Genomic DNA, 21,888 nt, shown 5'->3' on the forward strand with positions numbered 1-21,888 from the left:
GTTGTGGTGAAGCTGATGGTGGTTGTGGTGAAGCTGATGGTGGTTGTGGTGAAGCTTATGGTGGTTGTGGTGAAGCTGATGGTGGTTGTGGTGAAGCTGATGGTGGTTGTGGTGAAGCTGATGGTGGTTGTGGTGAAGCTGATGGTGGTTGTGGTGAAGCTGATGGTGGTTGTGGTGAAGCTGATGGTGGTTGTGGTGAAGCTGATGGTGGTTGTGGTGAAGCTGAAGGTGGTTGTGGTAAAGCTGATGGTGGCTGTGGTGAAGCTGATGGTGGTTGTGGTGAAGCTGATGGTGGTTGTGGTGAAGCTGATGGTGGCTGTGGTGAAGCTGATGGTGGTTGTGGTAAAGCTGATGGTGGTTGTGGTGAAGCTGATGGTGGCTGTGGTGAAGCTGATGGTGGTTGTGGTGAAGCTGACGGTGGTTGTGGTGAAGCTGAAGGTGGTTGTGGTAAAGCTGATGGTGGTTGTGGTGAAGCTGATGGTGGTTGTGGTAAAGCTGATGGTGGTTGTGGTGAAGCTGATGGTGGTTGTGGTGAAGCTGATGGTGGTTGTGGTAAAGCTGATGGTGGTTGTGGTGAAGCTGATGGTGGTTGTGAAAAAGCTGATGGTGGTTGTGGTAAAGCTGATGGTGGTTGTGGTGAAGCTGATGGTGGTTGTGGTAAAGCTGATGGTGGTTGTGGTGAAGCTGATGGTGGTTGTGGTAAAGCTGATTGTGGTTGTGGTAAAGCTGATGGTGGTTGTGGTGAAGCTGATGGTGGTTGTGGTGAAGCTGATGGTGGTTGTGGTGAAGCTGATGGTGGTTGTGGTGAAGCTGATGGTGGTTGTGGTGAAGCTGACGGTGGTTGTGGTGAAGCTGATGGTGGTTGTGGTGAAGCTCATGGTGGTTGTGGTGAAGCTCATGGTGGTTGTGGTGAAGCTGACGGTGGTTGTGGTGAAGCTGATGGTGGTTGTGGTGAAGCTGATGGTGGTTGTGGTGAAGCTCATGGTGGTTGTGGTGAAGCTCATGGTGGTTGTGGTGAAGCTGATGGTGGTTGTGGTGAAGCTGATGGTGGTTGTGGTGAAGCTGACGGTGGTTGTGGTGAAGCTGATGGTGGTTGTGGTGAAGCTGACGGTGGTTGTGGTGAAGCTGATGGTGGTTGTGGTGAAGCTCATGGTGGTTGTGGTGATGCTAATTGTGATTGTGGTGAAGCTGATGGTGGTTGTGGTGAAGCTGACGGTGGTTGTGGTGAAGGTGATGGTGGTTGTGGTGAAGCTGATGGTGGTTGTGGTGAAGCTGATGGTGGTTGTGGTGAAGCTGATGGTGGTTGTGGTGATGCTAATTGTGATTGTGGTGAAGCTGATGGTGGCCGCGCTGCGTGCGTCACACCGCGCCGTCGCTTCCTTCCTTCTGCCAGATCCCGCAGAATCGTCGTGACCTCTGCGCTCTGCTCTGACCCTCTCGTTCTGCCGCAGTGGAGTCGACACCGATTTGGTTCAGAAGTAAACTAAATGAAGGCCACTGCTGATCAAGAGAAACGAGGATGATGCGGGAGGCTGACATCAACAGGCTCGCACAGAGACCCACAGACTCACACAGAGACCCATAGACTCACATAGAGACCCACAGACTCATACAGAGACCTACAGACTCACACAGAGACCCACAGGCTCGCACAGAGACCCACATACTCACACAGAGACCCACAGACTCACACAGAGACCCACAGACTCATACAGAGACCCACAGACTCACACAGAGACCCACAGACTCACACAGAGACCCACAAACTCACACAGAGACCCACAGACTTACAGAGACCCACAGGCTCACACAGAGACCCACAGACTCACACAGGATACCCATAGACTCACATTGAGACCCACAGATTTACACAGGAGACCCATAGACTCACATTGAGACCCACAGATTCACACAGGAGACCCATAGACTCACATTGAGACCCACAGATTCACACAGGAAACCCACAGACTCACATCGAGACCCACATATTCACACAGAGACCCACAGACTCACACAGAGACCCACAAACTCACACAGGATACCCATATACTCACATTGAGACCCACAGATTTACACAGGATACCCATAGACTCACATTGAGACCCACAGATTCACACAGGAGACCCATAGACTCACATTGAGACCCACAGATTCACACAGGAAACCCACAGACTCACATTGAGACCCACATATTCACACAAGAGACCCATAGACTTGCGTAGAGACCCATAGACGCATTCAATCCCATAGATGCCCATAGAGACCTACAGACTCGCATAGCGACCGATAGACTCCCACAGATTGACGATGAATGAACCAGGCGACGCGAGTCGATGGTCCCCCTGTGCGGTCACGAATGACTGCACAAGCAGCCTCACAACGACACGGAGTGCACCTTTAGCTCACGTGCTTTGTTCGTGACGGCTCCGCGAGGAGTTAAAGAAATAAAGCGGTCTGCCACTCTGCAGAGTGCAAGTTGCAGCGTGCAAGTTGCAGCGTGCAAGTTGCAGCGTGCAAGTTGCAGTGTGCAAGTTGCAGCGTGCAAGTTGCAGCGTGCAAGTTGAAGCGTGCAAGTTGCAGTGTGCATGTTACAGCGTGCAAGTTGCAGCGTGCAAGCTACACACTGCAGCGTGCAAGTTGAAGCGTGCAAGTTGCAGTGTGCAAGTTGCAGTGTGCATGTTACAGCGTGCAAGTTGCAGCGTGCAAGCTACACACTGCAGCGTGCAAGTTGCAGCGTGCAAGTTGAAGCGTGCAAGTTGCAGTGTGCATGTTACAGCGTGCAAGTTGCAGCGTGCAAGCTACACCCTGCAGCGTGCAAGTTGAAGCGTGCAAGTTGCAGTGTGCAAGTTGCAGTGTGCATGTTACAGCGTGCAAGTTGCAGCGTGCAAGCTACACACTGCAGCGTGCAAGTTGCAGCGTGCAAGTTGAAGCGTGCAAGTTGCAGTGTGCATGTTACAGCGTGCAAGTTGCAGCGTGCAAGCTACACACTGCAGCGTGCAAGTTGAAGCGTGCAAGTTGCAGTGTGCAAGTTGCAGTGTGCATGTTACAGCGTGCAAGTTGCAGCGTGCAAGCTACACACTGCAGCGTGCAAGTTGCAGCGCGCAAGTTGAAGCGTGCAAGTTGCAGTGTGCATGTTACAGCGTGCAAGTTTCAGCGTGCAAGCTACACACTGCAGCGTGCAAGTTGAAGCGTGCAAGTTGCAGTGTGCAAGTTGCAGTGTGCATGTTACAGCGTGCAAGTTGCAGCGTGCAAGCTACACACTGCAGCGTGCAAGTTGCAGCGTGCAAGTTGAAGCGTGCAAGTTGCAGTGTGCATGTTACAGCGTGCAAGTTGCAGCGTGCAAGCTACACACTGCAGCGTGCAAGTTGAAGCGTGCAAGTTGCAGGGCTCTGTGAACGAGACCTCGCCCGCAACACGGTGCACGTTACCCTGGGCACAGAGGCTGCCACATGGCGGTGCACTGCTTGCTGCGAGTTATGTGTTATTCGATGCTAGTCTGTGGGTCTCCTGTGTAAATCTGTGGGTCGCTACGTGAGTCTATGGGTCTCTAAGGGTGTCTATGGGTTTCTGTGAGTCTATGGGTCTCTACGTGAGTCTGTGGGTCTCTACATGAGTCTGTGGGTCTCTACGTGAGTCTGTGGGTCTCTACATGAGTTTGTGGGTCTCTGCGTGAGTCTGTGGGTCTCTACGTGAGTCTATGGATCTCTACGTGAGTCTATGGGTCTCTACCTGAGTCTATGGGTCTCCACGCAAGTCTATGGGTCTCTATGCGAGTCTATGGGTCTCCACGCGAGTCTGTGAGTCTCTATGCGAGTCTATGGGTCTCTGCGTGAGTCTATGGGTCTCTACGTGAGTCTATGGGTCTCTGTCTGAGTCTATGGGTCACGGCTGTTGCGGACCAGTGTCCCCGACACCCTGAGTCGCCATCCCAGTCACCTCGCGTGGGAAGGAGCAAGCGGCTCAAGGTGTTGATTCTCTCCCCCCCCCCCCCCGGCGCCCCCCATCTCTGCCTCCCGCGCCGCGTTCGTGTCGCCTCCTCGCTCCCCTGTCGCCTCCTCGCTCGCTCTCCGCCCCGGCTTCAAACGCCGTCCCTTTCATAGATGACCGGCAGCGTGGGTCGCTTTGATCTGAAGGACCTTCTGGGTAGAAAGCCGTCGCGAGGCGGCGCCCCACGGACTCCGCCACGAAGCGGCAGCGCTTCCCTCGCTGCGCTTTGAAGCTGCTGCTGATGCTGCTGCTGATGCTGATGATGACGACAATCGCAAATGTCAGGACAACACGATGAGTTCGCCCATCCCTTGCGTGGCAGCACCATCAGCAGCAGCGGCGCCGATGATGATGATGATGGCGATGATGATAATGATGTGTTCATGTCACCCTTCTCCTCCTCCTCCTGCTCCTCCTCCTCCTCCCCCTCGCTGTGCGCGCTCGGGTTGGTGGGACACGCGTGGATGAGGACGCGCTCTGCGTACAGCCCCGCTTCCACGTGCTGCGCGTCCGTGCTGCAGTCGTGCTCCGGGGCGCTGGTGGATGAAGCGGAGGAGGAGGCAGCGGTGATGTGCGGCGACTGATGCTGCTGATGGTGGCTGTGGTCAAGCCGCTGCTGCTGATGATCATGATGATGATGACTCCGCTGCTGCTGATGCTGATGCTGCTGCTGATGATGATGCTGCTGCTGATGATGATGATGACTCTGCGACTCGCAGGTGGCCCGCGGTCTCCCCGTGGCCGCGCTGCGTGCGTCGAACGTGGGGGTCGCGAGTTGCCGGATGGAGAGCGCGTACGCGTCGCGCGGGTCGCCTTCGGGGTCCCGGGGCCCCTCGGGGGGGTCCCGGGGCAGGGCCCCGCTCCGAGCAAGGGTCGATCGGGGTCCCAGCCCCCACGTCATCGCCTACGAGGTGGGGGAGGGAGGGGAAGGGGGAGGAGGTGCAGTGGTCGGTCACCTCGGGACGGTGTTGAGCGGCTGAGGTACGATGAGGAGGGGTTCTGTGGTACAGCCGTCTGCCCATCCACTGCTGGGTGAAGCTGAACCTACGTCGTCTCGGCTCCGAGGGTTGTGGCGGCCATACTTCACCCCGCTGGTCAGTGCGGATTGGTGAAGGTTCGGGAGCGGGTGGTGGTGGTGGTGGCCATGGCCGGTTCAGATATCACGGGCCACTGATGCTGGCCGTGGCCAGGATTCGAACTCGGATCACCAGGTCCACGATCCTTTTCGCCACCCCTCCACCCCCATCGTTATCATCATCATCGAGATCGTTGCCCTTTGTTGGTCACCCAGCAGAGCCGCGCCGCGTCTCAAGACTCGTTCTTTTATATATAGGAGGGTGCCGCCGCATCTGAATGTTTGGCCGATGATGTTCTCTAAATATTGCCTTCCTGTGCACGTGGGGGGGGGGGGGGGCAGCATTCAAAGCGATGCGGATGGGCTGACGGGCCCACGGGGCTGGCAGGGCTGCGCTGTCCTATCCCCGTGCCACCAAACAACTCGCGTCGTCCTCGCACGGGCTGGGAGGTTCGCGAATCTCTACGTGATCCACCAGCCCTCGCCTCCAACACGCTGGATTACACGCAGGCGACATCATCATCGCCGTCATCGCCACCACCACCGTCGCTACCATCATCACGATCACCACCGTCAACATCGTTGCCAACATCATCATCGGCACAATCACTACCACCATTAAAACCATCATCATCCCCATCATCATCATTATTCCCATCGTCACCATCGCTATTGATTCCACTCTGTGGGTACATTTACATAAGCGACCTTGAACGCAAGAATAGAAGAGGGAGGGGGCTCATGGGGGGTGGGGGTGGAGTGGAGTGGAGGAGGGGGGCGGTGAGTAGGTGAGTGACTCAGAGCTCACAATAGCAACGAACACGAGCACCGCGTGCCGCTATGTCTCCCAGCCACGGGAACGTGGAATTTCCACCGCTCGTTTACAGCCGCTAACGGGGCCAGCACGTACGAACAGGTGAGCGCGCGGGCTCACGCTTGCGGCCACCCACCCCCTCGTGTGCCGTGCCGGCCTTCATAGGCGCTCACTAACACCACTTGCCCCAACAGCCTGCTAAGGCTATACGGGGGATCTTTATCTTTGCCTTTGATGGGGTTAGCTCAGAGAGGAACCTCATGCAGAATAGGGGGAGAACAAACGCCCGGCCGCCTTTGTCTCCCCAGGCAGCTCTGTCCTACGAAAGGACTGAACCCCGGCACTGCAATGTGGAATTTCATCGTCTCCCTTTGATGTCACCTGACAGGTGCACACGCAGACTTCCATACCAAGAGGCGCTACCATGTATGTCGATGCTCAACGCTCACAATCAGATAACGCGCAGCCAATCCACTGCTGGATGATGGCCTCCCCACGTTTTTGCGGGTTTGTGGGGGATGATTTGACCACAGTTCCCCACCCCCGGGGGTCAATGTTGGGTTTGGTGAACAGGGCACCCAGGAGCGGGTTCAGGAATCGCTGGCTACTGATGTTGGCACTCGGCGGTGGGAATCGAACTCATCTCGGCGGCTTTTTTTTTATTGCGCGGCGCGCTGAACAAACCGCTCTACCGCTCCCCACGAACCTGCAAGCGGAGATCCCACCGCTCGGATTCATTTTGCGAGTCGGCGGAGCGAGTTTGCCCGGTGGGCGATCGTGTCGTGGGTCGTTGTGTAATGAACGTGAGCGGTGGCGCGGTTGGTAACGCCGCAGGAGTCACGCTGAGGTTGGACTCGCGACTTGGCCCGCCCCGTGGAGCTGCGTCTGTTCTCCCCCGATTCTTCATGAGGTTCCTCTCTGAGCTAACCCCCATCAAAGGCAAAGATACAGATCCCCCGTATAGCCTTAGCAGGCTGTTGGGGCAAGTGCTGTTAGCGAGCGCCTATGAAGGCCGGCACGGCACATGAGGTGGTGGGTAGCCAGCAGCACGCCCAGCCGCCTTTGTCTCCCCAGGGGCGATGTTAACACACCGCACCAGGTACTCATTTGAGGCTGAGTCAACCTAGGGGAGGCTCAGAACACGGTTCAAATAATTGTCCCCGGTGTTGGCCGTGAGTGGAAATCGAACGCGGGTCGCCGGGTTCGTAGCGCAGCGCGCTAACCACTTCACCACCACTCACCTAATCCCACCCCCACACACACACCCACACACAGCCACACACACCCCCACACACACCCACACACACACAAACACACACACACCCACACACACCCACACCCCACACACACACACAAAAACACACACACCCACACACACCCCCACGCACACCCACACACACACCCCCACACAATGTAACCCGTGTTGGCCAAACATCCCAATGCTGCAACATTACCTGCAGGTACTCAACTGGGGTCACCACAACAGCAGCAACAGAAGCAGCAGCAGCATCGCCCCCCCCCCCCCTGGATTCGTCCCGCGCCACTCCACTCCACGGCTTTAACAAGAGCCACCGGCCAAATCTCGCCACGTAAGAAGGGTCCCCCCCCCTAAAACAACAACAACTTTTCTGGATAAATAACATGAAGACGATGATGACGCGAACGATTGTAAGCCTAAGAACAGAGTCAATGTCCCTCGGTCATGGATGATTACACCGATCGATGATTGTATTGATAACGGCGACTGTAGAGATTGCATTGACATTGTTGATCCGACGAATCGCCATGAATACGTCACCAGTATAATGCATATCTCTTTTTTCACGAATTATCACCAGAATAATTATTCATCCTGAACGAGTAATCACCAATTCTCCTTCTCACCACTCATTCACCACCACCACCACTCACCACCACCACCACTCACCACCACCACCATCCTCTCCACCACCACCACTCATTCACCACCACCACCACTCACCACCATTCACCACCACTCACCACCACCACCACTCACCACCACCACCATCCTCTCCACCACCACCACCATCCTCTCCACCCACCTTGCGCAGAAGGCGAGAGGGCCGTGAGTCCCCAGCCTTGGCTCGCACGACTCGGTGAGCCACTCCGGGCTCCCCCCTCTCTCCCTCCGCATTCCAGCCCCCCCCCCCCCACCGCTTCTCTCATCCCTCCCTCCCACCTCCTCCCTCCCTCCCCTCCACTTCACCATTCGCATCTCCTCCATTCCCCACCTGCTCCCTCCCTCCCCATCCCCCCCCCCCCACTTCCCTCCTCCCCACCACCACCTCGTCCCCCCACCTCCTCTCTCCCTCCACTCCCGCCCTGCTCAGGTCGACGAGAACCCGTGACGAGTCTAACCCCCGCACGGGGCGGGACGTGATGGATGCAATGGCAGCAGCAGCAGCAACGTGAAGAGTCTAACCCCCGCACGGCACGGGGCGTGATGGATGCAATGGGAGCAGCAGCAGCGGCAGCGTGCGGAGTGCTGCACGAGGCGAGAAGCCGGCCACGCCGAGCAGCACGAGGCGCGGCGCGAGGTGAGACGTCGAGCGGAATGATCGAGCGAGGGTCGAGGCGTGGTCGACCCTCTTCGCAGAGGGCTCGCGGTTCCACTCCAGCCTCCGCCCTGGTCAATACTCCGGGTGCATCGATCGTAAACAAGTAAACCCGTAAAAACAAAGTTTTTCACTATAAATCCTTTATATGCGTGGCGGCTAGAGTCCTCTCGTCCTCTGGCTTGAGATGGCTGCCACATATGGGTCAGATGATTGTCTGCCAGCATTAAGCAATTGGTAATTAAATATTTTACAAAAATTCCCTAAACAGTGTAAAATTTTGGAAAAAAAATTTCACGAAAATTTATTGTCACGCACAACGAGTCTGTGTGCAAAATGTCAGCTCGATTGGATCACGGGAAGTGGGTTAAAAAACGACCGAAAGATTTGCACGGTCGTAAGCAAGCAAGCACGCAAGCAAGCACGCACGCAAGCAAGCAAGCGAACTTAATATAAAGGATTTAAAAAAGAAAATCCGCGCCGTCTTGCTTCGCAAGTGGACGTCACGGATGCGGCGACGTTATTCGAGGAGAGAGGTCGGACATAGTGGCGGCGTCATGGTCCAAATTAAACAATAATTGTGGACACGCAAACGACTCCTGCTGTGTAGACCTGGCAGGAGCCTCCTGGAAAAGAGTCTTGAGACTCGGTGAGCCATTGCTGGGTCAACGAGCGGTTTGCTGACAAGACGCTCACACACACGCACGCGCACAGATGGAAAGAACCCAGACGCAAGCTGACATGCCCCATCCTTCACCTTTATATCAAGAGTTAAATATCCACAACACTCGCTGTGCACGGCAGGTGGCCGGGGAGGAGGTTTGGCCAATTCCCTTTGCATAGAAGACGACCAAACGGCCTTGAGAGAAGAGAATCCCTGCCGCGCGGAGGTTCCGATCGGCGGCGAGGGTTTGGCGTGGCTAAAAGATCCATCCTCAGGTTTTTTGTAAAACATCGCCACATCCCGAACCCCCCTCTCCTGTTGAATCGCTCGAACGTCCCTGCGATCCCCCCGCGCGTGAGACTACGAGTCGCCACCGACCGTCACCCTGCGCCCGGAGACACGTGGAGACACGTGGTGACACGCGGTGACACGTAGAGACACGCGGTGACACGTGGAGACACGCGGTGACACGTGGAGACACGTGGAGACACGTGGTGACACGTGGAGACACGTGGTGACACGAGAGACACGTGGTGACACGTGAGACACGTGGTGACACGTGGAGACACGTGAGACACGTGGTGACACGTGGAGACACGTGGTGACACGTGGAGACACGTGAGACACGTGGTGACACGTGGAGACACGTGGTGACACGTGGAGACACGTGGTGACACGTGGAGACACGAGAGACACGTGGTGACACGTGGAGACAAGTGGTGACACGTAGTGACACGAGAGACACGTGAGACACGTGAGACACGTGGAGACACGTGAGACACGTGAGACACGTGGTGACACGTGGAGACACGTGGTGACACGCGGTGACACGTGAGACACGTGGTGACACGTGGAGACACGTGGAGACACGCGGTGACACGTGAGACACGCGGTGACACGTGGAGACACGTGGAGACACGCGGTGACACGTGAGACACGTGGAGACACGTGGAGACACGTGGTGACACGTGGTGACACGCGGTGACACGTGAGACACGCGGTGACACGTGGAAACACGTGGAGACACGCGGTGACACGTGAGACACGTGGAGACACGTGGAGACACGTGAGACACGTGGTAACACGTGGAGACACGTGAGACACGTGGTAACACGTGAGACACGTGGTGACACGTGGAGACACGTGGAGACACGGGAGGGTGGCGTTTGTGCACAGACTGCCCTATATGACATCATAACAACAGTCTGGACCACTGGACGGGTTCCGCAGGATTGGAAGGATGCCCTGGTGGTCCCCCTCTTTAAGAAGGGGGACCGCACAGACTGTAACAACTACAGGGGCATCTCACTCCTCAGTGTGCCGGGAAAGGTCCTGGCAAGGATTATTCAACATCGCCTTGCTAGGCACGCTGAGGAGAGGCTTGCGGAGCCCCAATGCGGTTTCAGGAAAGGGCGGTCCTGCACAGATGCCATATTTTCTGTCCGTCTGCTACAGCAGAGGTGTAGGGAATTCCAACAAGACCTACATCTCTGCTTTATTGACCTGGTCAAGGCCTATGATACCATCAGTAGGCCTGGGCTCTGGGTTGTTCTTCGTGCTTTCGGAGTCCGTGACCCTCTGCTCACGATCATTAAGGACCTTCATGATGGTGAGCGGGCCCGGGTAAAACTACGTGGCCGGGAGTCAGAGCCTTTCCCTGTACACCTTGGGGTGCGACAGGGATGTCCTCTGGCTCCCACATTATTTAACATCTATTTTGACCGAGTAGTTCGTGAAGCCTTCAATAGCTGTACCGGGGGAATTTCCATTTGGTACAGATATAACGGGAGGTTGATCGACGCCCGGGTGCGATCAAGGGATGGCTCCCTATTGGTCAACTACGTTATGTATGCCAATGCTTTGGTAATAGCTGCTCATTCAGAAGAGGAGTTGGAGACGCTGCTGCTGAGACTGGAGCGTGCCACTAAGAGGTGGGGCCTTACCATCAGCCCCACCAAAACTAAGCACCTGCCTGGGTATTTGGTACCATCGGACACTCCACCCCCACAACCCCCAATCGGTGATGGGGCAGTAGTGGAGAGAGTGGAGAGTTTCCCATACCTGGGCAGTGTGCTTATGACCGGCTCCAGTTTAACAGCAGAGGTCTCACTCTGAATCAGTCGAGCGGCAATATATTTTCATCGGTTGCGTAACGCTGTGTGGAAGCTACCTGGTCTGTCGCTCCGCACGAAGCTTCAGGTCTTCTCAGCCACAGTCATTCCCTACCTTCTCTACGCTTGCGAAACGTGGACCCCCCTAATGGAAACATTTAGGCTGGCCTGCCTACGATCCATCCTGGGTTTAACCAGGCTGGATTGTGTGAGGAGCTCACAAATCTCCATCGGTGAGCTCCTCCGGCAGGCAAGGCTGCGTTGGCTGGGTCATGTAGCCCGCATGCCCAGACACCGCATGCCTAAACAGCTTTTGTTCGGCCGGATCGAGAGGGCTAAACGGGCGCGGCACGGGCTAGAGAAGAGATGGAGTGATGTGGTACAAGAGGATGTGGAGCTGAGTGGACTTGCCGATGACTGATACCAGCGGTGTCAAGATCGGCCTCTGTGGAGGAGGCTCGTGAAGGACGCTACTGGGCAGTTGGAGGCAGTCGCCCTCCAACAACAGAGGGCGGAGGAGTGACGCTCACAACAACGAGCAGAGCGCCGGGTGGCTAAAGCACAGCAAGTTGGTACAGTAGGGGGCACAGGCGGTGCATCAGTCAGTCATCTCGGTCATCTCAGTTAGTCGACCCGTGGCACCTGGGTCTGCCCCGTGACCTCCTGCCAGCGGGCGTTCGACACTTCACGTGGCCTCAAGGTGCACATGGCCTGGTACAAGCGTCGTGGTGACGTCACCGCCACTTAGTGGCGAATGGCGGTTGTTGTTGTGTCACAGTGTGGGTGTCACAGTGTGGGTGTCACGTGTCGGTGTGGGTGTCACGTGTCGGTGTGGGTGTCACGTGTTGGTGTGTATGTCACAGTGTCACGTGTCACAGTGTGGGTGTCACAGTGTGGGTGTCACGTGTCACAATGTGGGTGTCACATCTCGGTGTGCTCTCTCGACAGCGGGGTGACGTCTCGCAGCGCCGCCCTCTGGGCGCCACAGTCGCGCTTGCACAGCCACGCCGCGAGCCCCTGGCCCGGCGGCGCTGCGGAGCGGAACGCGGCGTAGATCTCCTCCTCGCCCAGCTCGCCCAGCATCGCGTGGCACATCTGCAGCAGCCTGCGCATGGAGAGACACCACGTGGCGCAGTGACTACGTGGCTGGGTGACCCAGTGGCTGGGTGACCACGTGGCTGAGTGACCACGTGGCTGAGTGACCCCTGGCTGAGTGACCACGTGGCTGAGTGACCCCGTGGCTGAGTGACCACGTGGCTGAGTGACCCCTGGCTGAGTGACCACGTGGCTGAGTGACCACGTGGCTGAGTGACCCCGTGGCTGAGTGACCACGTGGCTGAGTGACTCCTGGCTGAGTAACCACGTGGCTGAGTGACCACGTGGCTGAGTGACCCCGTGGCTGAGTGACCACGTGGCTGAGTGACCCCGTGGCTGAGTGACCACGTGGCTGAGTGACCCCTGGCTGAGTAACCACGTGGCTGAGTGACCACGTGGCTGAGTGACCACGTGGCTGAGTGACCCCTGGCTGAGTGACCACGTGGCTGAGTGACCCCGTGGCTGAGTGACCCCGTGGCTGAGTGACCCCTGGCTGAGTAACCACGTGGCTGAGTAACCACGTGGCTGAGTGACCACGTGGCTGAGTGACCACGTGGCTGAGTGACCACGTGGCTGAGTGACCCCGTGGCTGAGTGACCACGTGGCTGAGTGACTCCTGGCTGAGTGACCACGTGGCTGAGTGACCACGTGGCTGAGTGACCCCGTGGCTGAGTGACCACGTGGCTGAGTGACTCCTGGCTGAGTAACCACGTGGCTGAGTGACCACGTGGCTGAGTGACCCCGTGGCTGAGTGACCACGTGGCTGAGTGACTCCTGGCTGAGTAACCACGTGGCTGAGTGACCACGTGGCTGAGTGACCACGTGGCTGAGTGACCACGTGGCTGAGTGACCCCGTGGCTGAGTGACCACGTGGCTGAGTGACCACGTGGCTGAGTGACCACGCGGCAATGTGACGAGTGACGGCGGAAGTGGCGATGCGACGACAAGGGAGTTTCAATTGAAGTTTAAAAATTCAGTCGAGTGATTCTGATGAACGATCGATTCGTGAACTCTAAGGGGAAACACAAAGACTCGCACGGTCCGTGAGCACACGAGCTCGTGAGTACCGAGGCAATGTGCAATGAATATCACGTGACGATAGACTTACCTGTTGTTGGACGTGCCAAAGAAATAAATAAAGGCATCAAATGCACTGAGACGCAGCGTTCTATAGAGATACGTAAAGTCGAAAGCGAATTTGCGTAAAAATTGTATCATAGCAGCTCGACTTTCTTCAGGCACACATGAATAATAATGAGGGCGGGGCATGTGGAGTGACGTCACGCGCGGGCCACACACAGCGTTGATGTCTTTATTAGCTTTACTTTCCATAAAGAAAGGTCAAAATTAAAGCTAATTTGTGTAAACAAATTTTCGTTTCCGCTCCACCTTCTTCATGCGGAGTGACGACACCTGTTCATGAGTATTAATGATGGGGGGGGGGGGGGGGTCCATGTGGAGGACCCCACCTGTTCATGATTATTAATGAGGGTGGCTGGTCGACGTGAAGTGACGTCACGCGCATTACACACCGACATTCTTGGCTCATTATATTCGTAACTCGCCTGTTGCCCGTCCAAGTAAATCTGAAACATTCAAGCGAAAAGCAGACGACGTGATATATTCATTGCATCAATTCGTGTGCACTTAGTAAGGGCGCGGTGACACAGAGCTATTTCCTTTAGAGGTGATAATCCCTTGTTCATCATCATGACGTCCTTTTTACTTCGATGTCTCAACCGCGTTACGGAGATCACGTGATGACGTGAGGGTTCTGCCTTTGTAGTGAGGGTTGTAAGTTGACGCTGAGGAGGTTCGGAGGAGGCGCCTCGCCCCCCCATGTGGAGTGACGTCACCCGCTAACTATTATTGAGGGGGGCTGGCCGACGTGGAGTGACGTCACGCGCGGGACACACAGACATTCTCGGCTCATCATCGTAGTGAACAGCAAGGCGTACCGCGTGGTCATCAAGCTGCAGTTGTGACGCTTCTGCGCTCCTCGTTGAAGGCTCAACGAGGACAGGCAGGAGGAGGAGGATGGACCGATGGCCGTGCGGCTCTCCACTCACCGGAACGGCCACTTGCCACCGCCCATCATCATCCCCATGGCGTCCTGCGCCTCCAGCCCGGGGCCCGACAAGCGCTTTTGCCCGCTCAGTTCCTTCACCCCGTAGCTGCACGCACACAAAGACAAAGATGATCATTGGTTTTTTACCCTTTTATCTGGCAATAAAACTGACACCTTTTTTTACGAGGAGTCATGTTTGCATAGACCACAATACCTGCAGTCATAATGCAAACAAAAAACATAACTCTGATAATGTATGCACTGTCCTTGAAGTTGATTGGTCCACACCCGAGACAGCTTTCCTTAGAGCCTAGTCTCACATGGTGTTGGACCAGATGACGCCAAAAGGCGCACAACTCAAAGACAATGCACCATCAGAGTATGAGAGCTCGGGGTAAGCATTTACACCATTGGAACCTCATTTGCCAGTAAAAAATACAATAGTTTTTTTACCATTTTATCTGGCAACAAAACTGACACCTTTTTTTACGAGGAGTCATGTTTGCATAGACCACAATACCTGCAGTCATAATTCAAACAAAAAACATAACTCTGATAATGTATGCACTGTCCTTGAAGTTGATTGGTCCACACCCGAGACAGCTTTCCTTAGAGCCTAGTCTCACATGGTGTTGAACCCACCCCCACCCGGGTAGCCTGTCACAGACTGTTGGGGCAAGTGCTATCAGCGAACAACGATGGAGGCCCGGAACGGCGCGTGAGGGGGTGGGTGGCCATCACCAGCAGCGGCATGCCGAGCCGCCTTTGTCACACGATAACTATTTGTACATACACATGCATAAACTGATATATACACGTAAACACGTACAGCACCGTGTACATACACGTGAGTGGTGATACATGCAAGCGAACGTGCTGGCAAAGGCGCGCGAGGGGGTGGGTGGCCAGCACCACGCCCGGCCGCCTTCGTCTCCCCAGTGGCGATGTTTACAGACCGCACCAGGTACTCATTTGAGGCTGAGTCGACCTAGGGGAGGCCCAGGACCCGTTCAGATAATCATCACTGGGTGTTGGCCGTGAAGCGGGAATCGAACTCGGGTCGCCGGGTTCGAAGCGCAGCGTAGCGCTAACAGCGACATTACGACGACGACGTGCACACACAGAATCAGAATCTTCACTTAGACGGCAGGAATCCGATGAGCGATGAAGCTCTTTTTCACAGATGCCCAGTCGAGGCCGGAAAGAACGTGACACCAACACACGTGACCAAAAGCACACGGCAGGAGTGCGAAGCACAAGAAAGGTAAACACCAAAAACAAATACAACACGACACCATGCCGGTCCTGCCACGCAAAGTCCACGCAGGTATTTACACACAAAACACGCGCACACGCGATATTAGCGTACAATGTCTCGCCAGCTGCAGCCCAACACTTGTTAACTTCACGATGTCTACAGACAAGGAGGCTCCCTCCCCTCCCTCCCCTCCCTCCCTCCCTCCCTCCCCTCCCCTCTGCTCCCCTCCCTCCCCTCCCCTCCCTCCCCGTGCTGGACCATGGGTCCCCGGGTTTGTGACGCGACGCGACGCGTGGCACGGCGCCCGCCGCCGTGAGTGCGACCCGGCGTCCGCGTGACGCCGCCGCCTGAGGGTCACGAGACCGAGCGCGTGACACGCGCGTGACACGCGGTGCCTGCAGGGATCACGGCAGCGCCTCGACAGCGCCTGTAACGCGAGCAACGTTTCACCGCCCCCCCCCCCATTCATTGTTGGCTAACGCGGCGTGCAAGCAGCGGCGACAGCTGCTGCCCGTGGGCGTGCTGCTGCTGGGGGGGGGCCATGGCAAACATCTGTAACGCGACACGGCCACGTCGCGCAAACACCGCCACAGCCACCGCGTGTCGCTCTTGAATATCTCCCCGACGTCGTCTTTGGTTCTTTCGGTAAAGTCACGTAGATGGAAAATAAAATAAAAAATATTTTAAAAAAATACGTCTTTTTTATTTTTATACAATTTTTATATCCACGTGACTTTACCGAAAGAACCCAAGAAGATGAATTCCTGCAGTCACGAAAGTTGAAAGTCAAAATCTCCCCTATGCGTCACGAGGGCGCCCAACACCGTGGCCTGACCTGGCCCACCAAAGACAAAGGTCCCCCGTGTAGCCTGTGAGGCTGTAGGGGCAAGTGCTGTTAGCGAGCACCTATGAAGGCCGGAACAGCACACGAGGGGGTGGGTGGGTAGCACCACGCACGGCCGCCTTTGTCTCCCTAGTGGCGATGTTTGCGCACTGGGTACTCATATGAGGCTGAGTCGACCTAGGGGAGGCCCAGAACCGGTTCAGATAATCGTCACTGACGTTGGCCGTGAGCGGGTGGCCCAGGTTCATAGCGCAGCGTAGCGCTAACCGCTACACCACCGCTCCCCACCACCACCACCACCAACCACCGCCAGCAACGCAGGGTTTGTGCCACGTGTCGTGTTTTATATTGCGGAGCCACGGATGTGGGAAGGAGGCGAATATGTCTGCTTCGTCATTGTGTCACTTATATTGTCCGCAACGAGGTTAATGGTTAATGGTTGTGTTGTGTTGCTCAGCATTACATTCATGGCGTTTCTACCTCGAGCGTCCGGCAGTTCACCGGGCGTTGGTTCAAGCGAGCCTGACTTTCAGTGCGAGTTGCTGGAAAGCGCGGACATGGTGGAGATGATTTACGTCATGGAGATGATGGAGATGTATATTCTTGGTGCTTTCGGTAAAGTCACGTAGAAGGGAAATAATAAAAAAAAAAATAATAATAAAATAAATTTCTCACGACGTTTCGACTGCAACACAAGCAATAATCATCAGGTGTGAAATCCACACCTGATGATGATTGCTTGTGCTGCAGTCGAAACGTAGTGCGAATTTTATTGTTTTATATATTTTTTGTTTATTTCCCTTCTACGTGACTTTACTGAAAGAACCAAGAATATGAATCCCTGCAGTCACGAAAGTTTTAAATCAAAATGATGGAGATGGTGAAGGTGGCCTGAGATGGTGGAGGTGGCGGAGATGGTGGAGGTGATGGAGGTGGTGGAGGAGGTGACGGAGATGGTGGAGGTGACGGAGATTGTGGAGATGGTGAAGGTGATGGAGGTGGTGGAGGTGACGGAGATGGTGGAGGTGATGGAGATGGTGGAGATGACGGAGGTGCTGGAGGTGGTGGAGGTGGTGGAGGTGACGGAGGTGGTGAAGGTGATGGAGGTGGTGGAGATGGTGGAGGTGGTGGAGGTGACGGAGGTGGTGGAGGTGACGGAGGTGGTGGAGGTGACGGAGGTGGTGGAGGTGACGGAGATGGTAGATTTGATGGAGGTGGTGGAGGTGGTGGAGGTGGTGGAGGTGACGGAGGTGGTGGAGATGACGGAGGTGGTGAAGGTGGTGGAGGTGATGGAGGTGGTAGAGGTGGCGGAGATTGTGGAGGTGGTGGAGGTGGTGGAGGTGGTGGAGGTGACGGAGGTGACGGAGGTGGTGGAGGTGGTGGAGGTGATGGAGGTGGTGGAGGTGACGGAGGTGGTGCAGGTGGTGGAGGTGATGGAGATGGTGGAGGTGGTGGAGGTGACGAAGGTGGTGGAGGTGGCGGAGGTTGTGGAGGTGGTGGAGGTGGTGGAGATGGTGGAGGTGGGGGAGGTGACGGAGGTGGTGGAGGTGGTGGAGGTGGTGGAGGTGGTAGAGGTGGTGGAGGTGACGGAGGTGGTGGAGGTGATGGAGATGGTGGAAGTGGTGGAGGTGGTGGAGATGGAAGAGGTGGTGGAGGTGGCGGAGGTTGTGGAGGTGGTGGAGGTGATGGAGGTGGTGGAGGTGGTGGAGATGGTGGAGGTGGTGGAGGTGACAGAGGTGGTGGAGGTGGTGGAGGTGGTGGAGGTGATGGAGATGGTGGAGGTGACGGAGATGGTGGAGGTGGCGGAGGTGGTGGAGGTGGTGGAGGTGACGGAGGTGACGGAGGTGGTGGAGGTGGCGGAGGTTGTGGAGGTGGTGGAGGTGATGGAGGTGGTGGAGATGGTGGAGGTGGTGGAGGTGACGAAGGTGGTGGAGGTGGTGGAGGTGGTGGAGATGGTGTAGGTGGTAGAGGTGGTGGAGGTGATGGAGATGGTGGAGGTGGTGGAGATGGTAGAGGTGGTGGAGGTGACGGAGGTGGTGGAGGTGGTGGAGGTGACGAAGGTGGTGGAGGTGGTGGAGGTGATGGAGGTGATGGAGGTGGTGGAGGTGGTGGAGATGGTGTAGGTGGTGGAGGTGGTGGAGATGTTGTCGGTGATGGAGATAGTGGAGGTGGTGGTGGAGGTGGTGGAGGTGACGGTGGAGGTGACGGTGGAGGTGCGTCTCACTCGTTCCAGGACTGCGAGCAGCATTGCTCCAGGGTGTCGAGCAGCTCGGACTCGGGCAGCTCGGAGCGGCCACTGAGCCCCTTGCGCGGCGCCGGCCTCTTGTGCAGGGCCTTGCTCAGGTGCTCCTGCATCTGGGGGCGGCGGGGGGGGGGGCAAGGTAGAATGAGTCCGACTCTCCCACGTGGGTAGGCGAGGACACGTGGTCGGTGACACGAGGGTAGGTGGTCCACGAGGTAGGGTAACCTGGGTGCTTGAATCTGTTTGGGTCGTTAACATCGTTTTTTTCATGACAAGGTAACCGAATAATAACAACGGTTATCAGTTTTGAACAGTGTATGAAGGAAACGTCTAGATCAGGAAGCGTGACGCTGCTTAGCCACGGTGCCGTAAACGGTCAGCGCACTGGGCCTGCAAGCCAGAGGTCGCTGGTGGTGGCTGTGGTGTGGTGGGCTGTGGTGTGGTGTGGTGGGCTGTGGTGTGGTGTGGTGGAGTGTGGAGTGGTGGGGTGTGGTGTGGTGGGGTGTGGTGGGGTGTGGTGTGGTGGAGTGTGGTGGGGTGTGGTGTGGTGGGGCGTGGTGGGGTGTGGTGTGGTGGGGTGTGGTGTGGTGGCGTGTGGTGGGGCGTGGTGTGGTGGGGTGTGGTGTGGTGTGGTGAGGCGGGGTGTGGTGTGGTGTGACTTGGGCCCCGGCGCGGCTTGCACGTTCGCGTGAGCCAATCGGTGCGTTCTCGTCATCACCACCGGAATCGGTTACCGGCTCCAAACTTTCTTGACCAATTTCACAGCCCTCGCGGGCACTTGGTGTGTGGGACCTATGCAGGTCCCCTATCCAGAGGGGTTCCCCTATACAATGGTCCCCTATACAATGGTCCTATATCCAGAGGGGTCCCCCATACAATGGTCCCCTATCCAGAGGGGTTTCCTATACAATGGTCCTCTATCCAGAGGGGTTCCCCTATACAATGGTCCCCTATCCAGAGGGGTTCCCCTATACAATGGTCCCCTATCCAGAGGGGTTCCCCCATACAATGGTCCCCTATCCAGAGGGGTTCCCCTATACAATGGTCCCCTATCCAGAGGGGTTCCCCTATACAATGGTCCCCTATCCAGAGGGGTTCCCCTATACAATGGTCCCCTATCCAGAGGGGTTCCCCTATACAATGGTCCCCTATCCAGAGGGGTTCCCCTATACAATGGTCCCCTATCCAGAGGGGTTCCCCTATACAATGGTCCCCTATCCAGAGGGGTCCCCTTTACCAGGGTCCTCTATGCAGAGGGGTTCCCCTATACCAGGGGTCGGCAACCTACGGCTCCGGAGCCGCATGCGGCTCTTTACGGGCTGCTTCTTGACGATGAGTACAGTATGTACTCAGATGCATTGCGGCTCTTGAAATACTGAATTTTGTACCGAATTGGAAAGAAATGGCTCTTCTTGTTATTTTGGTTGCCGACCCCTGCCCTATACAATGGTCCTCTATCCAGAGGGGTCCCCTATACAATGGTCCTCTATCCAGAGGGGTTCCCCTATACAATGGTCCCCTATCCAGAGGGGTTCCCCTATACAATGGTCCCCTATCCAGAGGGGTCCCCTATACAATGGTCCTCTATCCAGAGGGGTTCCCCTATACAATGGTCCTCTATCCAGAGGGGTTCCCCTATACAATGGTCCCCTATCCAGAGGGGTTCCCCTATACAAAGGTTCTCTATCCAGAGGGGTCCCCTATACAATGGTCCCCTATCCAGAGGGGTCCCCTATACAATGGTCCTCTATCCAGGGGATTCCCCTATACAATGGTCCTCTATCCAGGCGATTCCCCTATACAATGGTCCTCTATCCAGGGGATTCCCCTATACAATGGTCCTCTATCCAGGGGATTCCCCTATACAATGGTCCTCTATGCAGAGGGATCCCCTATACCGGGGTCCTCTATCCAGGGGGGTACCTGGTAGGCGATGGCTCGGCACGCGTCGCAGCGGAGGTGCTGCGGCATGTGCTGGGAATGTCCTTCCTCGTCGCTCAGCTCGGGCGTCTGGAAACTCATCGTTCCCCCGGCGGTGCCAAGTCCATCGGCCGCGTCCTTGCTCGCGGCGGCTGCACAGGGTGACAGCAGCGCGCAGACCGCGAGGCACCACCAGCACCACGTGGTCATCATCTTCATCATCATCTTCATCATCATCGTCGTCGTCGTGACTGTGACGACGATTCTACTGCTGCTGTCGCTTTGTGCCGATGATGCTGATGATGATGATGACACTGCCGATGATGGTGATGCTGCTGCTGCTGATGATACTGATGATAGTACTGCTGCTGCTGAGGATACTGCTGATGATACTGCTGCTGCTGCTGTTGATGATACTGCTGATGATACTGCTGCTGGTACTGTTGATGATACTGCTGATGATACTGCTGCTGGTACTGCTGCTGTTGATGCTACTGATGCTGCTGCAGATGATGATGATGCTGATGATGCTACTGCTGATGATGATGCTGCTGTTGATGATACTGCTGCTGCTGCGGATGCTGCTGCTACTGCTGATGATGATGAGTGGCGGCCGCACGGGCGGACGCGCGCACCCCCTGACCACGGACTTTCCCCTTCACGGCGAATCGATCCGCGCGACTCGCACGAAGCCGTCGAGCGAACCGAAGAATCGATTCCTCGCGTGCGCGCACGAGGCGGGCGGAGTGTCCGCCCGGCAGCGGCGGTGGTGGTGGAGGTGGTGGAGGTGGTGGTGGGGATGATGGTGATGGTGGTGATGATGGTGATGATGGTGGTGGTGGGGATGATGGTGGTGGTGGTGGGGATGGTGGTGGTGATGATGGTGGTGGTGGGATGGTGGTGATGGTGATGGTGGGGATGGTGGTGGTGGTGGTGATGGTGGGGGTGGTGGTGGTGGTGGGGGTGGTGGGGATGGTGGTGGTGGTGGGGATGGTGGTGGTGATGGTGGTGGTGGTGGGGATGGTGGTGGTGGTGATGGTGGTGGTGGTGGGGATGGTGGTGGTGGTGGTGATGGTGGTGGTGGTGGGGATGGTGGTGGTGGGGATGATGGTGATGGTGGTGATGATGGTGGTGATGGTGGTGGTGGGGATGATGGTGGTGGTGGTGGGGATGGTGGTGGTGATGATGGTGGTGGTGGGGATGGTGGTGATGGTGATGGTGGGGATGGTGGTGG

At 56.5% G+C, this 21,888-nt stretch overlaps 1 protein-coding gene across 1 annotated transcript; it reads right to left on the reverse strand.

Annotated features, from left to right (window-relative positions):
• Window positions 1-10,306: 10,306 nt before the first annotated feature.
• Window positions 10,307-21,311, reverse strand: MZB1 (marginal zone B and B1 cell specific protein). Its single transcript, XM_061571422.1, has 4 exons — window positions 20,658-21,311; window positions 18,717-18,847; window positions 14,392-14,496; window positions 10,307-12,332 (listed from the first exon to the last, which is right to left on the reverse strand). Exons 1-4 carry the CDS (start codon window positions 20,889-20,891, stop codon window positions 12,149-12,151), a joined length of 654 nt encoding a protein of 217 aa, XP_061427406.1. The 5' UTR covers window positions 20,892-21,311; the 3' UTR covers window positions 10,307-12,148.
• Window positions 21,312-21,888: the final 577 nt, after the last annotated feature.

This window comes from Lethenteron reissneri, chromosome 47, assembly GCF_015708825.2.
Source record: "Lethenteron reissneri isolate LAM-NWPU_2019-01 chromosome 47, ASM1570882v1, whole genome shotgun sequence".
In the NCBI taxonomy this organism is placed as follows: domain Eukaryota; kingdom Metazoa; phylum Chordata; class Hyperoartia; order Petromyzontiformes; family Petromyzontidae; genus Lethenteron; species Lethenteron reissneri.